The sequence below is a fragment of the Carcharodon carcharias genome, chromosome 22 (genome assembly GCF_017639515.1).
Source record: "Carcharodon carcharias isolate sCarCar2 chromosome 22, sCarCar2.pri, whole genome shotgun sequence".
Taxonomy (NCBI): domain Eukaryota; kingdom Metazoa; phylum Chordata; class Chondrichthyes; order Lamniformes; family Lamnidae; genus Carcharodon; species Carcharodon carcharias.
The window spans coordinates 37,428,035-37,453,933 of NC_054488.1; the positions used below are offsets into that span (position 1 = coordinate 37,428,035).

A 25,899-nucleotide genomic window follows, 5' to 3' on the forward strand; every position below is an offset into this window, starting at 1 on the left:
TGATGTTTTTTTTAATAATCTGTGGGCCGCAACTTGCCTTGACTTTTGGGCTGTTATCCTGAGCTGCACTTTTCAATTGCATATGCTAACTTACCACAAAGGGAATAGAATGTAGGTGTGAAGAAGCCTTATTGCAATTATATAGGGCCTTGGTGATGCTGCTGCTTGAGTGGTATACTATTTGGGACTCTTTCACTTAGAAGATAAACTTGCCCTGCAGGAAGTTCATGCAGTCAAGGTTCACTCTATTGATAGCTGACATGAGGGGATTGTGCCAAGAGGAGAGATTAAGTAAACCAGAGTATATGCCCTTGAGTTCAGCAGAAATGATCTCATTTGAACATAAGTTAAGGGCATTGGTAAGTTAGATGCTGAGAATGCACTCTTGGCTGGGAGTCTAGAATTACCTTAGCCTTGCAATAAAGGGTCAGCCATTTTGAACTGATGAGAAATTTCTCCATTCAGGGTTGTAGATTTTTCGCATTATCTACCTTAACAGCTTTGGATGCATGTTCGATAGATTTTTGAATATTAAGGAATAGTGCAGGAATGTTGAGCCTTTTTCTTTCTTTTGAATTTCTCCCCAACTTGGCTTGAGTAGAAATCCTCCCAAAGCATCAATATCAAATAATTTAGTATACATATTGAAAAATGTTGGGAGGTAACGGTTTCTTTCTAATTCCATTGCTTGGATTGTATTCCTATACATTACCAGCTTTCACTCTTAATATTCAGTTAATTTGTTATTTAACAGCTGTATTGAATTTTGCTTCCAAAGTGTAATTCAACACTAACCTAGTCTGCCTTCCTAGTGATTAGAAACCACCTCCCAAGTGACGACAGCAAGTAACTCAGAACAGATCTCTGGAAACTTCAACTAGTCACTGTCCTTGAGGTAGACTTGTCCTTGAACTTGAGGCTGGATCTTTCAAATAAGGGTTTGTGATAAGTTAAGTTCTGCATAAGGCTTGGGGCTATACACTTAATGAACTGTAAGTCCCAAACCAAAAACATATTACGTGGGAGAAATTTATGGCAGTCTAACATTTTAGATTTCTTGGATTTCTTGAGGCAGCATTTGGTTTGAAACAATTTATTCAATAAACTTATTGTGCTGTTGAAATGGAATTTTAACATGCATTCTTCAATAAATTTAAATGGCTGACTACTTTCTACATCCTTGTTTTGATCCAATTAAATGTAAAATGGTTGCTTTTTCAGTTTAGTGATATTAATTCTAGCTCTGATGATAATTAACACAATTTATGGTTTTGAGTGCAGACAAAATCTAGTCATGAATAAACTGTGACTACTTGTATTGCTCCTGCTTGGTGTAACTCCCATCAATGGCATTTTCTCAACCATGCAAATTTTTTAAAGCTACAATTTTAAACGAAATGTCAGCAGAGTTTTAATTAATATAGCTAACTATTCTAACTTAAATTTCCCTTTTTTTTAAAATCAGGAAGAAGATGAAGCAGAGATTGGAAGTACTAAATCCCTTCCTGATGAAGGCACTGGTAAGTTATTGCATAATATCTGTTTTTCTTCAAATCCCTCCATTTAAATGCATCTTGTGTTTTTTAAAGTGAGCGAAAAGATCACCTGGAGTGTTCATATGGGCAGTGCAGAGTAAGGCTATGTTCTCAACCGATTTTGCGGAGCATGCAATACCATTCTGCAATTTAAGTAGACGGAGCTATGATGAGCACCGACTTTGAAAAGACCAAATTTTTGAGTTGCTTTGGATTCCATGTTGAAATGCAGGTCACCTAGAAGATTGCATGTGGAGGATATGTTTTAATGAGGGCTTTAAAATGTCATCAAATTGAAGGATAATGAAAATTTAAAATTCTGGTCTTGTGTGAATCATGCACTCATTTGAGTGCAAATACTATTTAGTACACAATGAAGGGTCATTCTGAGATGGTGCTTCTTTGTTCCTCTTTGGTAATGTGTGTGGCATCATTTATTGCCCATCTCTAGATTCAGTCAAGGTTTCAGCTATTGATTTGCTTCTCATCCCTGCTCATAAGGAATTATATGTAAAAGCCAGATGCACAGTTGCCATGGACATGGTCTATTTTGTGCTTTTGTAATCTTGTATTTTGGGGAAATCTTTGGGAATCTCTTACCATCTTCTTGCTTTAATTTTAAAATTGTGCACTCTTTGTAGTCTTGATTTAGTTTGTTCTTTTTAGGACGTGCTAAGGTGATTCTCGTAGGAGCTTGTCCATTGTGTGTATGATGCTGATATCTGTGGGAGCTGTCTGATCATTCTTCAAATGCGCTTAAATGTGTTCACTGATTCCATTACCTCATTTGTTAATGGACACATTCTCGGGTGGATCTTAATCTCTGATATTCCAAAAAGCAGATGCTCAAATTGATGAGTGGCCAGAACAACCTTTATACAGAAAGCAAAAATCTTAATCAAAGATGTGCCTTCACAATGATGACCAGGTTGTGTTACTTGACTACTTTAGCAGTTGGTATGATTGCTAAGTTGGCTCCAAGCTTTTCCTTTCTGTATGTTTCTCTTTCCATCCCTTTTCCCAGGGATTGTATAACTGGGTGTAATAGGTAAGTTAGTGCATGTAGCTGCCTCTCATCTGCTGTGGCTTCCTTCTGTGCTGGAAACTCTAACATCTGGATGGGGCAAACATAATAGACAGATGGCCTTTTCCTTCTGTTGCTGTAAAGCTGTGCTTTATATAACATCTTTTGTAGCTGTGTCCCAAGGTGACTCTCGGGAGTAGTGTTGGACAAAATGACCAGAACAACCTTTTGAGGTAGAGTTGCATAATGAGCCATTAGGGCAGGTAACCAGTATGATTTAATTTTTAGCAATTGTATTTTGAAGTTGAATGGTGGAAATAAATTCCAGAGCTTAAACTAACCAGATCAAGGCAAGGCCCCTAATAGTGCAAGCACGAGTGGTGAGAGAAAGGGACTTGTGCAAGTAAGAGTATGGGCAGCAGAATGAAAATTGGAAAGTTAGTCTGGAGGGTAGCAAGCAAGTTGAGGATTTCAACAGTGTGGCAGGAGGGACCTCAACCATGATCTACATCAATGACTTAGATGAAGGGACCAACTCTATTGTAGCCAAATTTGCTGACAATATAAAAGCAAGCTGTGAGGAGGATACAAGGAGTATGCAAAGGGTTTAGATAGCTTAAGTGAGTGGACAAAAATTTGGCAGGAGTATAATGTGGGAGAAGTAGGTTGTCCATTTTAGAATAGAAAAGCGAAATATTAGTTAAGTAGAGACTGCAGAATGCTGCAGAACCTGGGTGTCCTTGTACCAGCATGCTGATTTTTTGATTCATCTACAGCTAGTAATTAAGACAAATGGAATGTTGTCCTTTATTGCAAGGTGGATGGACAATAAAAGTAGGCAAATATTGCTACAACTGTACAGAGCATTGTTGAGACCACACCTAGAGTACTGAGTGTGGTTTTGGTCACCTTGAGAAGGGACATAATTTCATTAGAAGCACCCCAAGATTCAGTTGGTTGATTCTTGGGATAGAGGGCTTTCTTATGAGGAAAGGTTGAGCAGGTTGGGCCTATACTCATTGGAGTTTAGAAGAATGGTGATCTTATTGAAACAATATCTGAGGCAGCTTGACAGGGTAGATGCTGAAGATGCTTCCCCTTGGTGGGGAATCTAGAACCAGGGGGCACAGTTTACAAATGAGGGGTCTCCCATTTAAGATTGTGATTAGGAAGAATTTGTTGTTGATGTTGGAAATTCTCTCTCCCAGTGAGGAGTGGAGGCTGAGTCATTGAATATATTTGAGGCTGAGTTAGATTTTCGATTGACAATGGAGTTGAGGGTTAAGGAGGGCAAGAAGAAAGTGACTTAAGACTACATCTGATCAGCCATGATTTTATTGACTGATGGAGCAGGCTAGAAGGTTTGAATGGTCTTCTGCTCCTATTTTTGTTCTTGGAGCCGAGACAGGAAATATCAAGTTGTAAGCTGAGCTGGGATTGAGGAGAATGCTATGTTCTCCAACTGACTGTCAATTGCCACATTTAATTGGAGAGTATTTCTGTTTTTTTTCAACACGGCCTGAGGAACAGCATGACAAATCAGAGGAGGGGTTGGAAGAGGTAGTGAGAGGTAGAGCTGGGACCATCAATGTGCATGATATTACCTAGGGGCAGCAAATAGCAGCATGAATCCTTAGACTCCAGAAGTAATGCTAGGGGAGCACAAAAGAAGCCAAAGTAAGAATGGAACAGGGCAAAAGCAATCCCAGTTGGCCAAATGTTGGATGGTGCAGTGCAGCAGTGTCAGACTGCAGTCGTTATGACAAATTCTTTTGGAGATGCTGCATACTTTTCAATTTTTGTAATGTACAGATGTAACAATACAAATTTAAGTTGCTTGATTTGATTTTTAAAAAAAAAATCTTTGCACTGTTTTCCTGGAGTATATCTTGCCCCAGATGATATTTGATCTAGCATCACCTGATTTTTTTCCCCCCCACCCCATCCCAACACCAGAGCCCAGCTAAAACAGCAATGAGAATTATTTCCATTTTCAGTCAATACTGAAAATGAAAAATCATGCAAAATAAATGAAATGTGCTCAAATTTTGCTTCCTTTTCACCCTTCCAGTCCTGCACTCAAACCTCCCACAGCATACTAATAAATGTGAGATTATGTTGAAGATCCAGGAGGCCAGTTTAAATTTGAAATCTGTAATAGCTTCATACATACTGATTTTCAGTCATTTATCCTTCTCATTATACCTTATCTCTAATCTCAATGCATGGCAGTCTCCATCTTTCAAAGTTAAATAACACTCTGTACTGGTCCCCTGGGTGACTGTCTGTAAAACTTGCCTTGTCTGCAGTCCCTCTTTAATTATTTCCTAACAGATGACTAAGTAACTTAATACCATTCTAGCCCAGTTTAACAAAATTGTTTCCCTTCTCTCCTTTGCCCATTGCTGAGTAATTATTGCATTACTGCCTTGATTTGTATAATCAATTATACAAATTAATTCATTACGGAATATGCAAGCATATTTTAAAACTTCTAGAATAAATTCATCTGATTTTGTACACTTCAGCCTAATGTATATTAGAATGAAGAATTACTTTCTGGTTAAGCTCTCTTGTACTATTAAAGGAAAGATTCATTAACATTTTTGGATACCTCCTTGGAAAGTCACTTATAACCCCTCCCTCTGGGCTGGCAAATATTTGAGACCAGTGGAGAATTTACATTGGCTATAGTATCTAGATTTTATTTTAATAATTGTGGCAAAATGAATTTCAATCTGTTTTTTTTCTGTTTAAAACGAGTGTTATTTCTCCATTGTTTCCCCACAGTTTAGGGAGAGTGCAAAAGAGCATTGAGTATGAATGTTGTTGCTGTTCAGAATTACATTCTTGAGTGACTAGTGCACCATTTACCAGAGACCCATTTCTACCACCATTGTTGACTGGAATGTTAGTTATTGCTTTCGCGTGTTGAGAATTAAATATCATCTCATTTCTCACAACCTGCCCTGCCACACCTTTACTGCAACCAAAACAGGGCCTCCCTGCATTAAGTGGTTGATACATTCAACAGTAGTCCAATGTGCTTGTGAGAACAAAGTGAAAAGTGTATTATCTGTCGCGCATTGTTCCAATTGTCATGGGTAGAAAACAAAAACAGAATTACCTGGAAAAACTCAGGTCTGGCAGCATCGGCGGAGAAGAACAAAGTTGATGTTTCGAGTCCTCATGACCCTTCAACAGAACAGTTCTGTTGAAGGGTCATGAGGACTCGAAACGTCAACTTTGTTCTTCTCCGCCGATGCTGCCAGACCTGAGTTTTTCCAGGTAATTCTGTTTTTGTTTTGGATTTCCAGCATCTGCAGTTTTTTGTTTTTATGTCATGGGTGCAATTTGTCTTAATGTCTGTGATCAGTGTGTTTTGAGAGGTGTCTATTCTTGGTTGTTCAATTTAAATAATCCCAGCAGCAAGCTGTTTGAGTTAAAATAAAGGTTATTTATTATCTCTCTCTTGCCCTGGAGGTTTAAAACATCTCTCGCACACCCTCTCCCTCACCTAAAGATTAGGTACAGGTGAAGAAAAGAAAACATTTATAACTGGAAATTATTTCAAGCTTCTTGTAGCAGGCCTGTAGGTTTTTGGATGATTTGATGGTCTGGCTGGGGTGAAGGCCTCAAACAGGATTCTCAATAAGCTGAGAGGCTTTTTGTAGTTGAATTGCCAGGAGGATTGTTCTTGGAAGAGAGTCCTTCTCTGACTTAAGGTATGGCTGCTTAGTTGACTGCAACTGGTTTGATGGCTTCCTGATGGGGAGTCTCTGCAGGGCTGATTTCTTACAGGCAATAAACATGTAACAGGTCACATGGGTGAGAGCCAAGTCCAAAGTCCTTTTCCAAATAAGGTGTGTTAGGCTGATCAACATCCTGTGTCATTCAAGGCCTTTGTATTGTGATTGCCCCTCATTTTGAGCACAATGAAATGGATCCCACTGACCTTCCACATTCATCTAACAGTTTTGCTTTCACTGGGGACAGGTGAAACATGGCGATGAGTTTTCTGTAGGTTTTGACTCATCCTTTTAAACAATGAGATGTGTGAATCTCTGGCTGAGGTTCCTTCATCCAAGTCCATACTTAATTAAGTATTGGCTGCAGACCCGACTGTTTACAGTTCAAATGCCAAAATTCATATGGGATGATGCAGCCATCTTAACTTTGTTCACTTTTAAAATGTAACATTAACATTTGTAATATCATGCCCAGTACAGGTATGAAGATACCAGTAATTCAGAATTTAGCTTGATTGAATGTTCCCAGATTAAATAGTCGTTTGGCAGTACAGACTTTAGTATTGCCTGAAAGCAACATGCTATCAAGCTTTTCATCTGCACTGATCAGAATAGCTCGCAAGAATTTTCCAACTGTAACTGGCAACAACAATTTTTATACTGCATGAGGAGTGCTGATTGGACTCTCTCTCTTGCCTTGGTGAATGAAGCATGGAACAGTGAACTGCCCAGCTTTGTTCAAATTCAGACCAGGCAGGTCAGCCCTGGTCAAGGCTTAGCCCTGGGGAATGACTTGGTTTAAGCTTCTGCACCTTTTTTAAACTAAGTGTGGATATGTTCCTTATGACTGCAAAGGAGAGGGCTTGTATGTGAATATGTGGCTTCTAATATGTGTAGGTGAGGCACACTACAAGCTTGAATGATCATAAATTGCTTTTCACTGTAATTCTTAGTGCAATCAGGATTGTTCAGGCCTTGTCCAATTGTGGAATCACATCTAATGTTGGACACTGTTTTGAGTCTCACAAGCGCAGGCTGGTTGGGCACAGTTAGCACTTGATTTGATGTCTGGCTTATATACTTGGCATCACATTGCTGAAATTCATACGCTGCATTGCTCATTTGTGATAGGCAGAACATTTCCAGATTATGAATGTACTACATCATGGAATCTCAATCTTGAAGCAAAGCAGGTGGCCATTTGGCCTGTGTGCCCATGCTGGCTCTTTGTAAAAAGCTGTCCACTTTCTGGCCACAGCCAGTTTTTTCCCCTATATAACTTCAATGTTGTCTGAGGAACTTTCAAGAAGGTGTACTATGAAATTCAATTGTCGCCCTTTTGGGTAGTGTTCTCACCCTCAACAAATCTGTACCCCCCCCCCCCCCCCCCCCCCCCCCCCCCGCCTCTTGCCAGTTAGCTCTGATCACTGGTTACTGGCCCATTTTGTCAGAAAACTGTCTGTCTTGCTTCATGATGCCCCCTTTAACTTTGAATACCTCTTGAATGTCCCTCAGACCACCTCCCTGCTCTAAATCTCGGCTTCTGAAATTTCTTCATACTTGGCCATTGTCCTGGTGAACATTCAGTGTATCCTGTCCGAGGTGTAGTGCCCAGTGTGTTACACAGCACTTCAGTTGAGGCCTAACTAATGATTTTTATGACTGTTTGGCATGGCTTCCTTTGATTTTGTATGTAATGCTGCTATTTATAAAACCAAGTATTCCATATACTTTAACTGCCATATTAACTTGCCCTGTTACCTTTATTTTAGGATTTGTGAATATGTACCCCCATCCCTCAGATCTTTCTGCCATTTGTGTCCCCTTTAAAATAGTACCATCTAGATTATGCTGCACCTCCTATGTTGCTCATGAAATGTCACATCAGTTAGCAACATTAAGTTGCATCTGCCATGTGCCTTTCCATATGGCCAATTTATGGCCTCTTATAGTCTGCCACCATTTAATATTTAATACATTGCGAATGACATTTGAGCATAAACATTTTCCTTTCTCAGTTAGCTCTGGATATGGTTTTATGGGAATATGCTTGGCATGTACTTGGAACTATCCTTGCCTTGAAGCCCTGTTTATTGCCCATTTTTCCTGGCCAATCTGTTTCTATTTCATCTTTGCTAGATTCCTGCTCAAACCATGAAATTGGCTTTCTTGCAGTGAGTAATTGTGCATTTTTTTTCTTTCTGCCATTTTCATAACTTTCAACCGCATTATATTATAGTCACCTATAAATTAGATGTTCTCACAGGAACTTTCCCATTTGACTGACTTCATTTCCCCCAGAAGTAAATTCACACTGCTTCCTTTCTCCTTGGACTAGGTTAAAAGCTCTCCTGTATACATTGAGTTCTTCATCCTCTTTTTTTCCTTTTTCTTTTGTCTGCAATAGGTTAACTATTGCACTAGTTGAAGGTACTTATCTGTTAGTTAAGTATCCTAGCGTCTGCTAATTCCTGTAGTCATAGAAATGATACTATCATTCTGAATATTTTAATAGTATTACAGAGCTGAGTAAAGCTTTAACCTTAGATCTGGAGTCCAACTAATTTGTCTTCCATGTAGTTCCTGTAATTGCAATGAACCTCTATGCAATATTTTTGATTATAGTCATGCACATGTGTCTATTTGGCTAGGGGAGGGGAAAAGAGATGAAATTTCACTGCCTATAGAAAATGCATATGGCACTCATTGTACAGCAGGAAAAATGCTAGGTGTGAATTTATTTATCCAGATTTGGAGCTGCAGTGTGGTGCAGCATTGCTCCTGGCTGGCAATGTTCCACCAGCCTTGTGGGTGGTGTTTTTGTATTTTAGAAAATGAATAAATATTTTGGTTAAAGTATGATGCTTTCTTGCTGCTTCCAACCTCCTGATGGTCAAATTCCTGCTCTGATATGGATTCTAGGTGGTAGAAGCTATGTAGTATTTTGTCTCGTGTTTGTTGGGTTTTGAGTTTTGGGAGGTTGGCTCGATGCGTTCAGAGGTAGAACTACGAAATTACCTCTGGGCTTGGACATAGGGCCTCTTTTCTTGCCCCATCCGTCCATCGTGGTAGTGGGGTAACTTTGTTCCCCCTTTTCCCTTGCCTCTTGGTTGTTCGCAACCTGAGGTGTATATATTTTAGAAGGAGTATTTATAAATTAGAGTGTTGACACTTTAAAGGATAGACATGCAACTGTCTTTTTGGCATCTTTAAATCAAAAGATCAACATTAATTCTCTCAACACTTGGAATGTAAACTCAATGGAACAAACATACAGACACACAAGATGGCTCATGACATGTTATCCTGTTAATAACCTAAACACAAGAAAACAATGTGCTATAAGCCTTTTAAAATGTAAGTGTTGCAGGCCTCAGTTTTCTCACGTGGTTTTTCTGAAGATAACTTCCCTATGAAGTTGTGGCCAAGCTTTGTACAGACAATCTTGCAGGCGAAGACAAATTAATCTCCCTCCCTCTCTCTCGGAAGACTGTTTTGTATTAAGCAGGGTTCTGTTGTCTTTTTGGCGTAGTCTCTCGTGTCCTGTTTGGTCTCCAGACTGCCCCTGAAGTAAAATTATCGCTAGGTGGTTTTGAGCATGTGACCACATTAACGCACTTCTCTGTATGGATCATAGGAGCCATGGTTACACCATGGAGAATGAACAGTGGCTGTTCAGACCTGCTTGTGATAAACCTGGCTTCTCCATAACTTAGACTTGGTTTGAGAGCTCAAACCCTGTGGGGCATCATTGAATTTGACTTGCTGTAAATATCCAGACGATGGAGCTATAAATTCATAAGTGACTTGATATCCAGAATGCCTTTTCAAAGGTTGGGTACTCCATCTGTGACCTTTACATTTTTAATGACTTTCCAGAGACATGAGTTGGTTTTGTGTGGAAATCTCAAGGTCTCCTGACTCCCTGGATTCCATCTTGGGTTGAGAAGGAAATTGTCCGTATGCCATTCTTTATTAAAAGCAAAAATACCCATTGTCTCCTAATAGGCATATGATGTGAGCATGATCATCTTCTAAGATTTGCTAAAGTAGCAGAGATTGAAGTTGTCATTTCATTGAGTATGTTGCTTGTTAGATTTAGTGAACTGAGCCATTGGGGCATCCTTTTCTGGCATTGTTCTATCTACAAAAGGTAATGAATGTGCAGCAAGAATCTATTTTGGATGAGATGTCTTCATATGACACACCTTTGGCTGAAGAGGCCAGTCCTTCAGAGGCAGATTCTGAAATGGAATGGTGTTTTGGGTTGTTCTTGGCATTGATGTCTGCCTAGTTACTGGGGGTGCACACAAGCCCACAGGTGTTGCCATTTTCCTCTATCGTAACTGGGAGTCACTGGACAATTAATGTCTAGGCCTCATCATGCTTGCTAGCATCCTTGAAACAGAGCTTTGGGTGTTCCACTGGTCATTCAGCTCTGGCTACCTCACCACCATATAAAAATACGCCATCCTTAGTTACATGATAGTCTTCCATCTTGCAGATGTGCTCAAGCCTTCGGAGCCACCTTTTAAGTACTTACAAACTTAGGAGCCCTGCCTTTGAGGAGACTGCTATATGGATGGGCACCTGCCAGGATCTACTTGTAATGTATCAGACATTGTTCATCTTGATCGCTTTAAGTTGTCTATCTTTCACAGCCATACAGCAAGTACTGAACATGGGTATTAGGGTCAACTTGATGATGTTCCATGCACATTTGAGTTTGCCTAAGGCGGTAGCTACTTTCCCTGTGCCTGTCAAGTTCTGGGTTGAGACAGTTTGCCTGTCATCATGGACTCAGGGTAACAATTTGTTAACCACCCCCAGTTGTTAGTGGGGTGGTGGAGGGGAGGTGTGTTTAGTGTGACCAGGGGCAGAGATGTGACACCTTGTCCCAGGGCCACAATTGTTTATGCTTCTGAGTTACAGGCATGGGAGAGACGGTCTGAGTTTTTATAGTTCAATTTCCACGTGCTTGACTAGTATAGCATTAGCGTGGTGTCCTCTGATCAGGACACAAATGTGTCTTTGAATTTCAATCTGGATTGTAGAGCTTGCTATCTGACCTAGTGTTCAAGTAGACTCCTTCCATATCTGCAGGGAAGGCAAAGATCAGCATGGTGAAGATAAAGGGGGGAGGGGGGATTGTTGCTAGAACACAGCTGTCACTCCATTCTTCACTCTCAGTTGGAAGTGGAGCTATCAAATGATAGTGTGCAGTAAACATTGTCATGGAAGGAGAGGATGAGAATGAGCTTTGGATAGCCAATTTCCCCCAAAATCTTGACCTGCTCTGCTGACTATGTCAAATGAAATCTATGAAAATAAGGTAAAGATATACCCTGAAGCACAATAGGGTTTCTGTGTTGGCACATCTATGGATATTATATTCTCCACATGTCAGCTACAAGCAATATTGGGAATCCTCAGCCCAGTAATTTTGGATACAAATGTCTAGTACATTACTGCCACAAATTTTTGAGCAATAAAAAACCACATTCTCCAGCAAACTGAAGCAATAAACTGAATCAAAAGACATTGTCTATTATCACAGACAAATTGTACATCAGTGAATAACTTTGAACTAAAATAATCGGAAAGCAAATCCAATTAAATTGCTGGCGATGCTAACTCAATTTGATTTTGATTTTCCTTGCGTCATGAAGTTGAAACGAGCCCTGTTCTCCAACAATTCTTTCCCCATCTTTTTTCATTCCCACTTCCCACACTGGTCATCCTGTATTCTTGAATGAGCTCCTCCAGTAAGCTCCTACTAAGACCTGTTTATCAATTTCATTTCAATTCCTATTGCACCACATTTCATTCGCAACAGATTTCACCTCATCAATCTTTAGTCCGATTTGAATTCTGGCTCCTGGGGTGAAAGCCAGAAAAAGCCCAGACCCTGAAAACAGTCGTTCCCAAACTGTGGTTTGAGTGAAATGTTTCAGGGGGGTTCTTGAGGAAAGATTCTGTAATGGCTGAAGCAAAAGTGTCTGCAGACATGGTGGAATCAATTAATTTGACACATGTACAAATAAATGAATGTAATAATTGACCACCTCCAGAGGTTCCCCAGCATCACAGATGCCAGTCTTCGGCCAATTCAGTTCACTCCATGATATCAAATGGCTGAAAGCACTGGCCTACTGCAAAGGCTATGGGACCTGACAGGATTCTGCAATATGTTTGAAGGCTTGTGCTCCATAATTTGGTGTCCCTAGCCAAGCTGTTCCAGTACAGCTACAACACTGGCAGCTATCCAATGTGGAAAATTGCTTAGGTATGTCCTGTACACAAAGCAGGACAAATCCAACACAGCCAATTACCACCCCATCAGTTTACTCAATCGTCAGTAAAGTGATGGAAGTGGTCATCAACGGTGCAATCGGGTGGTACTTGCTCTGCAATAACCTGCTCACTGTCACTGTTTGGGCTCCACCCAGGGTCACTCTGCTCCTGACCTCGTTGGCGTTCAACTTTTTCCATGTTTGAACCAAGGCTGGTGAGTTGAGAGTGACTGCTCTTGACATCAAGGCAGCTTTTGACTATGGCATCAAGGAGCCCTGGCCAAAACTGGAACACTCACTCCATCCTCCTCCTCCAACTCAAGTGGCAGCAGGACTATCTGCAAGAAATCACCACCTGACTTGGAACTATATTGCCATTCCTTCAGTTATCACTGGGTCAAAATCCTGAAAGTCCTTTAACAGCACTGCGTGCACCAAGACCACATGGACTGCAGTGGTTCAAGAAAGCAGCTCCCCCTCGAGGGCAATTAGAGAATGGGAAATAAATGTTGGCCTGGCCAGTGATGCCCACATCCCATGAATGAAGTAAAGAAAATTTACACATGTAAGCCGGATAAAAGCAACACAGCACAACTAAGCTACTTGATTTTTATTTGCATTATTCAAACAGCTGTCGGTTTGGTGCCCACCAAATGAGCGAATACGTTCCATAACAACTGTATAATGCCTTGAGGACCAGAGCCAAGGCCTTTGTAGCTGCTGTGCAGTCCTTCAGTTGGTCAGTACTCTGTCACTGTTGCTAGTGTTGTTTTGCTGTAGTGGGATGGGTGAAATGTTCCATTTATTTGCTTGTTTGCATTGTTTTTTCTTTTAATTATGGTGTAAATAATAGATAAGCAGCTGAAAACCAGAAATGTAAGGACATGAGTTGAAGCTTAATCAGTGAGTTACAAAAGTGAAATCCTGGAACAGTGTTGCTGTTTTCACAATGTAATTAAATGTAACAGTGTAGTACAGTTATTTACATTAATTCTAAGAAGTGTCATTAAAAACTTTATTTCCAAGGTCATTGCTTTTATAACATAATCTAAGGGAGAAAATCCCTGGAAAATTGCGGGGGTGGGGGGGTGGTTGAGATTTGGCATTTTCATGAAAGACATTTGAGATGTTGTTTCGGAACCACTGCCCTAAAGCAATATTATATATTTGCAAAATATGACATCATTTCCTCATTACGGTTTGGTCAGGATTGTGGTTGTGGCAGGCATGTGAGTAGTTAATAAAACATACATGTATAATATTCCACAGATATTTTTGGTTCTTGTGTTGGAATGGTGTTTGTAAAATGCAAATGCTGCTGTTTTTAAGAATTGTTTTGAATAAATTAATGGAAGCATGTCCTCCTCCCTCACAGATTAAAAAGATTGCAATGTTTTTTAGACTAAAACACAGGAAGTTCTAATCTATTCATTTTTTTTCTCTGCTGAAACAGCTATTGTTGGCTCCTCGTGCACCCGGCATCTTTTTTTCTGGTTAATGGTTTCTAATAACTTTTGAATAGTATAATATCACCTGTTCCTGTGGTAATCTTCTCCCCTATACCGTTCATGCCAATCTTTTAAGAGGCAAGTAAATTTCTGCTGCTAATGGCCTTTTAAGCTTATTAAGTCTTTTGTGAGGGGAGGGAAAGGTGAAACATGATTAATTCCAATGGAGATCCTATTTTAAAAAGCTGACCTGTTGGTCTTTGTTTTTACACGTGCATGGTAACACAAGATTTGCTCTCCTATCTAGTTATTTTTATGGCTTTTGTAGCAAAATAACAAATATACTATTTTTAGCCCCTTAAGTATGTTTATTCCTCCTTTTTTGAGTTTGTAGCTGATCTCTGGCCAAACTCCTCATACCCACCCTTTGACCCATATCGAATTAACAAAACTCTATCTCAAATTCAAAATTAACAAGCGATCTAGCATTAGTTGCAGTTGGCAGAGATCTAAATCTCTAATGCTTTTTTTTTATAGTGTTTCCTAATTTAATTTGTGTAGCCCCACTTTTTAGACTGCCTCCTAGTCCCATACTGTTTCCCCACCCCTGCATTGAGGAAAGGGTAGATACAGCTTTGATTCAAACATGGACAAAACAGCTCAACTCCAGAGGTGAGAGAGGCTGCTTTTGACCGAGTGTGGCACCAAGGAGCCCTAGCAAAATGGAGTCAATGGGAATTGGCAGGGGGAATCTCTCCATTGGTTGGAGTCATATGTAGCACAAAGGAAGATGGTTGTGGTTGTTGGAGGTCAGTTATCTCAGCTCCAGGACATCACTGCAGGCATTCCTCAGGGTAGTCTCCTAGGCCCAGCATCTTCAGCTGCTTCATCAATGGCCTTCCTTCCATCATAAGGTCAGAAGTGGGGATGTTCACTGTACAAGGTTCAGCATCATTCACAACCCCTTGGATACTGAAGCAGTCCATGTCCAAATCCAGCTAGACTTTGACAAACCCAGGCTTGGGCTGACGATGGCAAGTAACATTCATGTCACAAGTATCAGGCAATGACTATCTCCAAGGGAGAATCTAACTATTGCCCCTTGATGTCCAATGGCATTACCATCACTGAAACCTCCACTATCAACATTTGGGGGTTACCATTGGCCAGAAACTGAACCGGACTGTCCATACAAGTACAATGGCTACAAGAGCAGGTCAAAGACTAGGAACCCTGTAGTGAGTAAATCACCACCTGACTCTCAAACTTGTTCTCCATCTACCAAGTGCAAGTCAGACGTGTGATGGAATACTCTCCACTTGCCACTCCAACCATGCAAGATACTTGACACCATCCAGGACTCAGCAGCCTGCTGGATTGGCATCCTATCCACAAACATTTGCTCCCTCCACCACTGATGCACAGTAGCAGCAGTGTGTACCATCTGCAAGAGGCACTGCAGGAATTCACCAAGATTCCTCCTTTTTAACACGACTGCTACCATCTAGAAGGACAAGGGCAGCAGATCCATGGGAGCACTACCACCTGGAAATTCCCCTGCAAGCCACACGTCATCCTGACTTGAATACATTGCCATGCCTTTACTGTTGGCGGGTCAGAATCCTGGAAGCCCCTTCCTGACCACACCTCTGGGTGTACCTACACCACAGACTGCAGCGGTTCAAGAAAGCAGCTCACCACTTCCTCTTTGAGGGCAATTTGGGGATGGGCAATAAATGCTGTCCTTTCCAGCAACACCACCATCATCATTATTTTGAATATGGTGTTCCTACAGTTCTCAATGGGTTAAATAAGATTTGGTCACCTGATGTCTGATTTTTATTTAACTGCCAGTTGAACCCAAGCATTGAATGCAGTATACGTAATAAAAGTATGCAAAATCAGTGTTAAATAAATTTATAATGCTATAATAATGTGAGGTACACATTTGTCGAAGCTTTAATACTGAATGATTTGGGCTAAGCATAATATAATTGGGTTACTGCTACAGATGGGTTTTGCCTTGCATCATCTAATCACAGTACTGTGCATTACCTTCCGGATGTCTTCCGGACCATGACGAAAAGCTTTCTGGTTTGTTGTGAGTGGTCAGCAATTCGAGCTGCTCCCTTTTTTAATTAATTAAGGCCATGTAACTGCTGGTCATTTGGTGATTGGCTGCAATTCAACAGGAAATGCAATTTGAATGTTGCTTTTGTTTGGTTTTCAAATTAAATTGAATCCTTTTTGATATAACTTGTACGAGGGAATTTGTACATGCAGTAGTTCAGTAACAATTCTTGTACAAAAGAGCTTTTGTGAATGTAACATTAAAAATGAGCTGGTGTAGGCCATTCAACCCCTCAAGCCTGCTCTGTCATTCAGCAAGATCATGGCTGACCTGATCTTGGTCTGCTTTCCTGCCAGCATGGCAGAATTGCTCCAGGGTCTAATATATGCTGCAGTGTTCATGGTTTCAGTGGTTGAGGATCCTTCTAAAATGATTTTGTTAATACTCCTCCCCAGTTGTGTAGTTTTTGCAGAACTTCAAAAACACTGAAAGATAGAATTCCATCTTTTTCATTGTCTTATCCCACCTCCGTTGAACATTTTGGGTGTCTTTACTGTCGCAAATGGACATTTTGGCTCTTACACCCTGGGCTTACCTACAAGCATGAGGCTAATTTCCAATGTGCTTTTTTGAATATTTTTATTACTGAAGTCTTATCTCTTCTACACATTAGCCTCTATATATAGATAATGAATAGAGCAACCTTTCCTAACTCTAGTAGACAAGTGCAATTTATGCTGAGCCTCCCTTGGGTCTTTTGAGCCAATGTAAATTTTTGTTTTGATGTGCCCCATATTTCTTGTATTCCTGGGTGCAATTTTCCAAGCTAACTCTGACTCTGAACTGACCTTTATCCTGTTCTACTCTTCTCTTCCCTTCAGCTAACACTGGACAGTCAGAGGTTTCAGCTGATAACTAGGCTCAAACAATTAACTTTCCTAAATATAATGAACACGTTATGCATTTTGTTACAGATACGGGGGATTAATTTAATTTATACAGCCCTAATTTCTCCATTCACTGCCTGTCTGTAAGCAGGTAATTTTGGTTTTTGATTTCCCCTGTTTTATAGGTGGTGTATTTTCCCCAAAGCTTCAGTTTTGGAGCTATCCAATTCTCTACTACTAACCCCACAACAAATTCTAAGGTAAAATAAGAGGGTTGGTATATTTTGCATGCATGGTTTTGCAACATCCACCCTTTCTTACTCTCACACAATAAGAGGGATAAAGGAAAGAAAGGGGTACAGGGCAAGACCACAATAAAAATAAGTTTTATGGTTTCACATTGAGTCCAGAATTAAAGTCCACTGGCATATTCCTTCAGAGGCTACTAGGTTGAAACTTTTGCAGGGTCCTCTGTCATTCCAGAAACAAGGGCCTCCATGATGGAAGAAAGCACATAAATGAATAAGCCTTAAAGGCACAGATACAGAAGTTCCAATGTTGCCGTAGTTCAGTGTAGATGAGGACCAGGCACTTGCCCTGGACAGAGCACACTCTGCTGCTACCTATTAGGCAGAGTACCATTTTAGCATCTGGGTTCAGTTCCACACAGCAATATTACAGGTTCAGTTGGCCTGGGAAGTCATGTGACATAACTCTCTCCACTACTACTACTGAAACTAGAAAGTGGGGGGGGGGAGGGGAAGGGTAAAACTCCAAGAAGTATGACTAATGGGAAACTGTGTGTGTGTGCGCATGTAGAGCCCAGGAGAGGCTATTAAAGTCTCCAGAACACAAAATAGGACAGAGTGTTTGGAAAGGGCTAGGAATCTAACTTCAAGCACATCAGATAAAGGGACGACAATGAGAACGAGGACAGGAAATACAGGACTGAAGGTGTTGTATCTGAATGCACGCAGTATACGAAATGAGCTTGTGGCGTAGATTGAAATTGGCAGGTATGATGTGGTGGGCATTACAGAGACATGGCTGCAAGGAGATCAGGACTGGGAGCTAAATATCCAAGGATATACATCCTATAAAAAAGATAGGCAGGTTGGCAGAGGGGGTGGGGTTGCTTTGTTAGTAAGAAATGAAAATAAATCAATAGCAAGAAACGATGTAGGCTCAGATGATGTAGAATTTGTGTGGGTAGAGTTGAGGAGCCGCAAAGGTTAAAACAAATGGGAGTTATGTACAGGCCTCTGAATAGTAGTCAGGATGTGGGGCACAAGATACACCAGGAGATAGAAAAGGCGTGTAAGAAAGGCAAGGTTACAGTGATCATGGGGGATTTCAATATGCAAGTAGACTGGGAAAATCAGGTTGGTAGTGGATCCCAAGAAAAGGAATTTGTGGAATGTCTACGAGATGCTTTTTTTTTTTTTTGGAGCAGCTTGTGGTGGAGCCCACTAGGGAACAGGCAATTCTAGATTTAGTGATATGTAATGAGGCAGATTTGATAAGGGAGCTTAAGGTGAAGGAACCCTTAGGAGGAAGTGACCATAATATGATAGAATTTACCCTGCAATTTGAGAGGAAAAAGCTGGAATCAGATGTAACGGTATTACAGTTGAATAAAGGCAGCTACAGAGGCATGAGGGAGGAGCTGGCCAGAATTGACTGGGAGATGAACCCAGCAGGAAAGACAGTGGAACAGCAATGGCAGGAGTTTTTGGGAGTACTTTGGGAGACACAGCAAAAATTCATCCCTAGGAAAAAGAAGCATACTAAAGGGAGGACGAGGCAACCATGGCTGACAAGGGAAGTCAGGGACAGCATAAAAGCTAAAGAGAAAGCATACAAGGCGGCGAAGAGCAGTGGGAAACCAGGGGATAGAGGCAAAAGTGGACATTGGGCCACTGGAAAATGATGCTGGAGAAGTAGTAGTGGGGAACAAAGAAATGGCGGAGGAACTGAATAGGTACTTTGCGTCAGTCTTCACGGTGGAAGACATGAGTAACATCCCCAAAGTTCAAGAGAGTCGGGGCAGAGGTGAGTATGGTGGCCATTACCACGGAGAAGGTGCTAGGAAAACTGAAAGGTCTGAAGGTGGATAAATCACCTGGACCAGATGGATTACACCCCAGGGTTCTGAAGGAGATAGCTGAAGAGATAGTGGAGGCATTAGTGGTGATCTTTCAGGAATCACTGGAGTCAGGGAGGGTCCCAGAGGACTGGAAAATCACTAATGTAACTCCTCCTCCTCCCCCCCCGCCCCCCCAATTTAAGAAGGGAGTGAGGCAAAAGACAGGAAATTACAGGCCAATTAGCCTGATCTTGGTCGTTGGTAAGATTTTCGAGTCCATTATTAAGGATGAGATTTCAGAATACTTGGAAGTGCATGATAAAATAGGGCAAAGTCAGCATGGTTTCATCAAGGGAAGGTCATGCCTGACAAAGTTAGAATTCTTTGAGGAGGTAATGCGCAGGTTAGACAAAGGAGAGCCAATGGATGTTATCTACTTGGACTTTGACAAGGTGCCGCACAGGAGGCTGCTCAGTAAGATAAGAGCCCATGGTGTTAGAAGCAAGGTATTAGCATGGATAGAAGATCGGCTGTCTGGCAGGAGGCAGAGAGTGGGGATAAGGGGATAAGAGGGTCCTTCTCAGGATGGCGGCCGATGACTAGTGGAGTTCCACAGGGGTCAGTGTCGGGACCACAACTTTTCACTTTATACATGAATGATCTAGATGAAGGAACTGAGTTTGCAGATGATACAAAGATAGGTGGAGGAACAGGTAGTATTGAGGAGGCTATGAGGCAGCAGAAGGAATAGGACAGGTTAGGAGAATGGGCAAAGGAGAGGCAGATGGAATACAACGTGGGGAAGTGTGAGGTCATGCACTTTGGTAGGAATAATAGAGGCACAGACTATTTTCTAAATGGGGAGAGAATTCAGAAATCTGGAGTGCAAAGGGACTTGGGAGTCCTAATCCAGGATTCCCTTAAGGTTAACTTGCAGGTTCAGTCGGTAGTTAGGAAGGCAAATGCAATGTTGGCATTTATTTTGAGAGGACTAGAATATAAAAGCAGAGATGTGCTGCTGAGGCTTTATAAGGCTCTGGTCAGAACACATTTAGAATATTGTGAGCAATTTTGGGCCCCGTATCTCAGGAAGGATGTGCTGGCCCTGGAGAGGGTCCAGAGGAGGTTCATGAGAATGATCCCAGGAATGAAAGGCTTAACATATGAGGAACGTTTGAGGACTCTGGGTCTATACTTGATGGAGTTTAGAAGGATGAGGGGGGATCTGATTGAAACTTACAGAAAACTGAAAGGCCTGGATAGAGTGGACGTGGGGAAGGTGTTTCCATTAGTAGGAGAGACTAGGACCTGAGGGCACAGCCTCAGAGTAAAGGGAAGACCTTTTAGAACAGAGATGAGGAGAAACTTCTTTAGCCAGAGTGGTGAATCTATGGAATTCATTGCCACAGAAGGCTATGGAGGCCAGGTCATTGAGTGTATTTAAGATCGAGATAGATAGGTTCTTGATTGGTAAGGGGATCAAAGGTTACGGGGAGAAGGCGGGAGAATGGGGTTGAGAAACTTATCAGCCATGATTGAATGGCGGAGCAGACTCGATGGGCCGAATGGCCTAATTTCTGCTCCTGTGTCTTACGGTCTTACTGGGTATTGGTCAAAGGATGTATTTTCCCAGGTCTGGAATCTTGAGGTATTTAATCCTTTGCAGATATGCTGTCTCCATTGGCCAGAGCTCTGCCTTTAGAAATGTCAAAGGGGGTGTTGGTGCATTTCTTTGGAATTTGATTCAGTCACAGAGGGTATTAGCATCTCTTTAAAGATAACAAGGCCCCTGCTGGTTTCTGAAGGTTAGAAATTCCTGAGTCATGGCTAGTCAAGGCAAAATAATTTTAAGTAGCCAGATTGGCATAAATATTGTGATGAAGCTATTAATGTGTATAATATTATTGGAAATTATTTTTAAAAGTAGAGGGTTATGGTCATGAGGTAAGGGGACCACTAAAATTGATTCATGAGAAATCGAGTCAAAATTCAAATGATTCTCCCCGGTTACATATCAAATTTCAGGGAAAGATTGAACAGAGCACGAGTTGTCTAAGGAACGTTTAAATATATCATGGCAAGTAATGAAAATGCAAGCAGACAAAGTAACAGCTCAGTTTGTTTCTGGAGAGAGAGTTCTTGCTGTACTAGGTGATTCATTAAATGCAAGGTTTAGTGGACCTTACAGAATTGAAAAATTGAGTGAAGTGAATTATTTAATACTCCAGATAGAAGAAAGAAGCAAAGGGTGTGTCATATGAATATGCTTAAGTATTTTAAGGAAAAAGAGAGGTGTTGGTGGATGATGAGAAACAAGTGCAGGACTCAAATTGATTTTTTCCGCTAATCAAATTGGATAATGAGAGAGTGTTTGAAAATTTGAATGAAATAGTTACCTTCCAAGCAAGTGTAAAATTGCAGTCACACAAACCTATTTGTGGAAATAAGTTGGGAAAGACACATTTAACTATACATGATGCATGTATAGAAATACTATCTTCAATAAGGCAACATCCTTATGGATTAAATCCAGCAAAGTTATCACAAGTACAAAAAATGATATCTTGCTTCAAAATGATATCATTGAGCCTAGTTGCAGTAACTGGAGTTCACCTATTCTACTGGTACTTATTGGAACACAGACTATGTGGACTATCAAAAGGCGAATGCAGTGACTAAAACAGATTCTTATCCCATACCACAGTTGGAAGACTGCTTTGAGAAAGTGGGACAATCAAAATTTATCTCAGATCGACTTGCTAAAAGGATATTAGCAGGTACCATTATCAGAGATCAAAGGAGATATCAGCACTTGTTATGCCAAGTGGATTGTGTCAGTTTAAAGTCATGCCATTTGATATGAAGAATGCACCTGTGACACTTCAAAAGACTGAAAGTAATTGCAAGTTTAAGCAATTGTGCTGTTTATATTGATGAACTAATAGTTTTCAGTCTTCTGTGGGAGGAGCATTTACAGCATCTGGAAGGACTATTCTCTGGATTACAAGAAGCTAATTTGATGAACTTGGCTAAAAGTGAATTTGCAAAAGTGCAAGTTGCATATCTAGGCCATACCATTGGGTATGGCAAGGTGGCTCCAAGAGATGCTAAAGCCAAGGCTATCATGGATTTCCCAGTGCCTACAACAAAGTGTGAAGTTTTGAGATTTTCTGGGCATGAGTGTTTTTTACCAGAGGTTTGTACCAAATTTTAGCTAAGTGGTTGCTCCACTGACTGAACTATCAAAGAGCCAGAAGTTTCAACGGACATGTCAGAAGTCATTCAATAGTTTGAAAACTCTTAATTACGACACAAGTTTTGGCAGTACTCAATTATGCCAAGCAATTCAAGGTGGTCGTTGACGCAATTGATATAGGCACTGGGGCTCCACCTTTATAAGATGATGACACTGGAATTGAAAAACCGATGGGGTATTTTTCATGGAAGCTGAATGTACAAAAAAGATATTCAATGATTTCAAAAGAGGCTTTGGATTTGGTGTTAGCATTGCAGCATTTTGAAGTTTGTTACAAACAATTCATCAGAAACCATTGTTTTTGCAGACCATAACCCTTGGAAGATTTTGGACAAATTGAGACAAGTGCAAGGCTTTTCAGATGGAGTCTTTTACAAATGTTTTAATCTACAGGTTATACATATTGCTCGAAGAGAAAATCTGTTCGCAGATGTGTTACCAAGAGCTTGAAGCTTAAAGGAAAATTGGACATTTTTAAAATAAAAACCTGGACATTGATTTCTGATACTAACGACGCGTGTGTATATTATGTTAATACATGCATCTGGTAATAGTGTAATAAGTATGACATAAGTCAATCAGATCGGTTATTAAAATGAAGCAGTCTTTTAGAATTATGACAGTTCATTTTTTGATAGGGAGAGGAAGTCATGAAGCTTTTACTACATTTAGTATTATTGGAAGTTATTTTTTAAAACTGTTTAGTCTATGGGTGTCTTAATTGGATTAAAGCCAGCTAGCCTGAGTGCTTTGTATACTAGTTTTGAGATGGTAGAGTGCATTTGCATTTTCTTGAACAGACATTCAAGAAGGGGAATGAAATCTGACACCTAGCTAGCAGAGACCAAGCAATGTTTATATTACTAATAAAATTTGGTACTATGGAAGGGGTTTTATTGTTCGAGTTGGAGCTCAAAGGGGCTGGTGATACAATGAGAATTTACATTCAATGAGATGTGCTGCATATAACCAATAGCTTTTTGGCGTGCAGGGCTGAGGCAATGTAAGATCAAAGCCTGTAAGCCTACCAATGTCGGCAAAGGAACCAAAGTGAAAGGAACCTCATTTTGAATTTAACGTGAAAATGCTTTTGCCTGGTGTCTGCTTAATCTATAGGTCGTTGTTGCCTTAATGGGGATTAGTTTGGGAATTTAACTTTTGATAGTAATTTGTAGCTATGTTTATGTTTAACGTGTGTAAATTAATAAATGTCTCATGTAAGTTTGATATAAAAACTCCTTGAACTGGTGGTCTGATTCCTGAATTTAGAGCTGCATCTCAAACATACCATTTTAAAATATAGGTTATGACAGTTGTTTAAGTTTCCCCTCCAGGATTTTTAAATGACTCACTCAGCTTTACCAGCTGCTGGGGCATAACAACATACATGTACTTTCCTCTGTCATCTGGCTTGTACAATTTTGCTGAAAATTAGTTTTACTCCTCCCCTTAAGCATGTAATTTGAAAACCAGTTTGAACTTGCTTTGCAACATTCATGAAATTTGGGTGGTTTGTTCGTCTGTCCTTGCCCACCGCTGGGTTTGCCTATTGGGATTAAGTAGACAGCCAACAAGCCAAAATTTATATTGACCAATACTTTGGCTTTGTCAAACTACTTTTTTTTACTTTTACTTCCCTGCTTTGTTGGGGTGGTGGAGGAAGGAACAGAGGAATAAAATTGGCTTCAGGTGTGTTTTTTTTTGAAGAGTTGATCCAATAAAGAAAATTTCAGACCATTATTCTCCATCTTTTCATGCCAAACTGACCCAATTCTTCCTACTGTTTGCCTAATTTTAGGAAATATCTGCAACTTGGCAAATAATTTAGAAATTGTATTCCTGGATGTTGAGTGGCAGCATTTTCTGTTTGTTTTTTGTTCGCTGCAGGTTGTAGCAAAGGACTGAACTAGGGGGAAAAAAAATGACCTTTTCTCATTCCCAACAGTTTCAGGTTCTTATTAAATTTCAAGTTTAGAACTTGACTAGTTTGCTCTGAGGAAGGGTCATACAGACTCAAATGTTAACTCTGTTTCTATCTCTCTACAGATGCTGTCAGACCTGAGTTTTTCCAGCATTTTCGGTTTTCACTTCAGATTTCCAGCATCAGCAGTATTTTGCTTTTGACTAATTTGTGCATCGTCTTCCCCAATTGTACCATTAAACTTAATCAAAATCAAACACTAAATTACGTTGCAAATACCATGTTACAGTCCAGAAATTTCTAGGATTCTCATCTACAAACCTTAAACATTGAAAAGCAAAATCGTCCCACAGAAATTATTAGAAGTAAGAACCACAACAAGAATAGTGATGTGCTGCCAACTGCCAAGACCTTCAGGTTAATAAAACTTCAGTTAAGGAAACACAAACATTTAAGCCTGCGGTTCCCAAACTATTTTCCAATACGAACCAATTTTAATACTTGAATTAGTGTGAACTTAGACATCAACAAAATGAAGCATATAATTATTGAAGTTTGCATGTTCTAGATTGTTTTTGGATTTAGTGACAGTCGCGGGCCCTCAGTGACCAGTCTGCATTTGCCTCCCTTGTGCTGCTGTGGGAAACCTGACTTTTCTTATGTAAACATGTACTGATGTAACAGCATTCCTTATCAGAGCTTCCATAGCCAATCAAATTGTTCAAAGCTGAAAGTTCACTTTGTGGTCGGTTATTTCCCACTGCCAGAATAATACGAGGAGATGGGAGATTAACGTGACTTTATTTCTTGCAACCCCATTTGTGCTTGTGACTTTATTTTGGGGTCATGACACATGGTTTGGGAGTCAGTGGTTTTAAGCCAGAGGTGCTCCACCAGCATTAAAGTCCTATTGATTGAAAAACCATCACTGAAGTGTTTATAACATTTTGGTTGTACTAAAATAATGAGACAAGGGCAATATCTGCACCAATAATTTCAGTTGCTAATGCATGTATGCATTTCTATGAAGTAAAGGAGATGGTAGCATAGTGGCTGTTATTGGACTAGTAATCCAGAGCCTGGACTAGTGACATGGGTATAAAAGTTCAAATCCCACCATGGCTAGGGAGTCCCAATCAATTAATTCAAACTTGAAATAAAAAGCTAGTTTTTAGTTATGCTGACCATGAATGAAAGTATTGAATTGCTGCTTAAAAGTTAGGGAACGAAGTCTGGCTTTGTGACTCCAGATCCCCAGCAATGTGCTTGGCTGTTAACTGCCCTCTGAAATAGCAAGCTGCTCCAGTTGTATACAAGATGATGGCCCTCCCTCACCTTGAGGGCAATTAGTGATCAGCGATAAATGCTGGCCTTGTCAGTGCTGCTATGGTTTGTGAATGGATTTTAAAGTGCTGAGGTTAAAATGTCACTAATGCACAATTTAAATCCTAAATATGTCAGGATACTTCAGTACGTCAGGAGACATTTTGTTTAAACAAAAATCTTGTGCTAATTATGGTGTACTTAATATCGGATGGTTTGGTAAATGTGCCTGTAGTTTAGTCAATCAAGCAGTTTCAAATTTTGGAAGATTTTTCTAACAGGCAAGATTCAAGATGATTTGGAGAC

At 40.4% G+C, this 25,899-nt stretch overlaps 1 protein-coding gene across 3 annotated transcripts in view; it reads left to right on the forward strand.

Annotated features, from left to right (window-relative positions):
• LOC121293918 (matrix-remodeling-associated protein 7-like) overlaps positions 1 to 25,899 on the forward strand; it is a 130,360-nt gene that overhangs the window by 67,889 nt on the left and 36,572 nt on the right. For all 3 annotated transcript variants that reach the window (XM_041217389.1, XM_041217388.1, XM_041217390.1), the window contains exon 2: positions 1,466 to 1,520. In XM_041217389.1, coding sequence (XP_041073323.1) covers positions 1,466 to 1,520 — 55 coding nt within the window. The remainder of the gene's footprint in view (positions 1 to 1,465; positions 1,521 to 25,899) is intronic.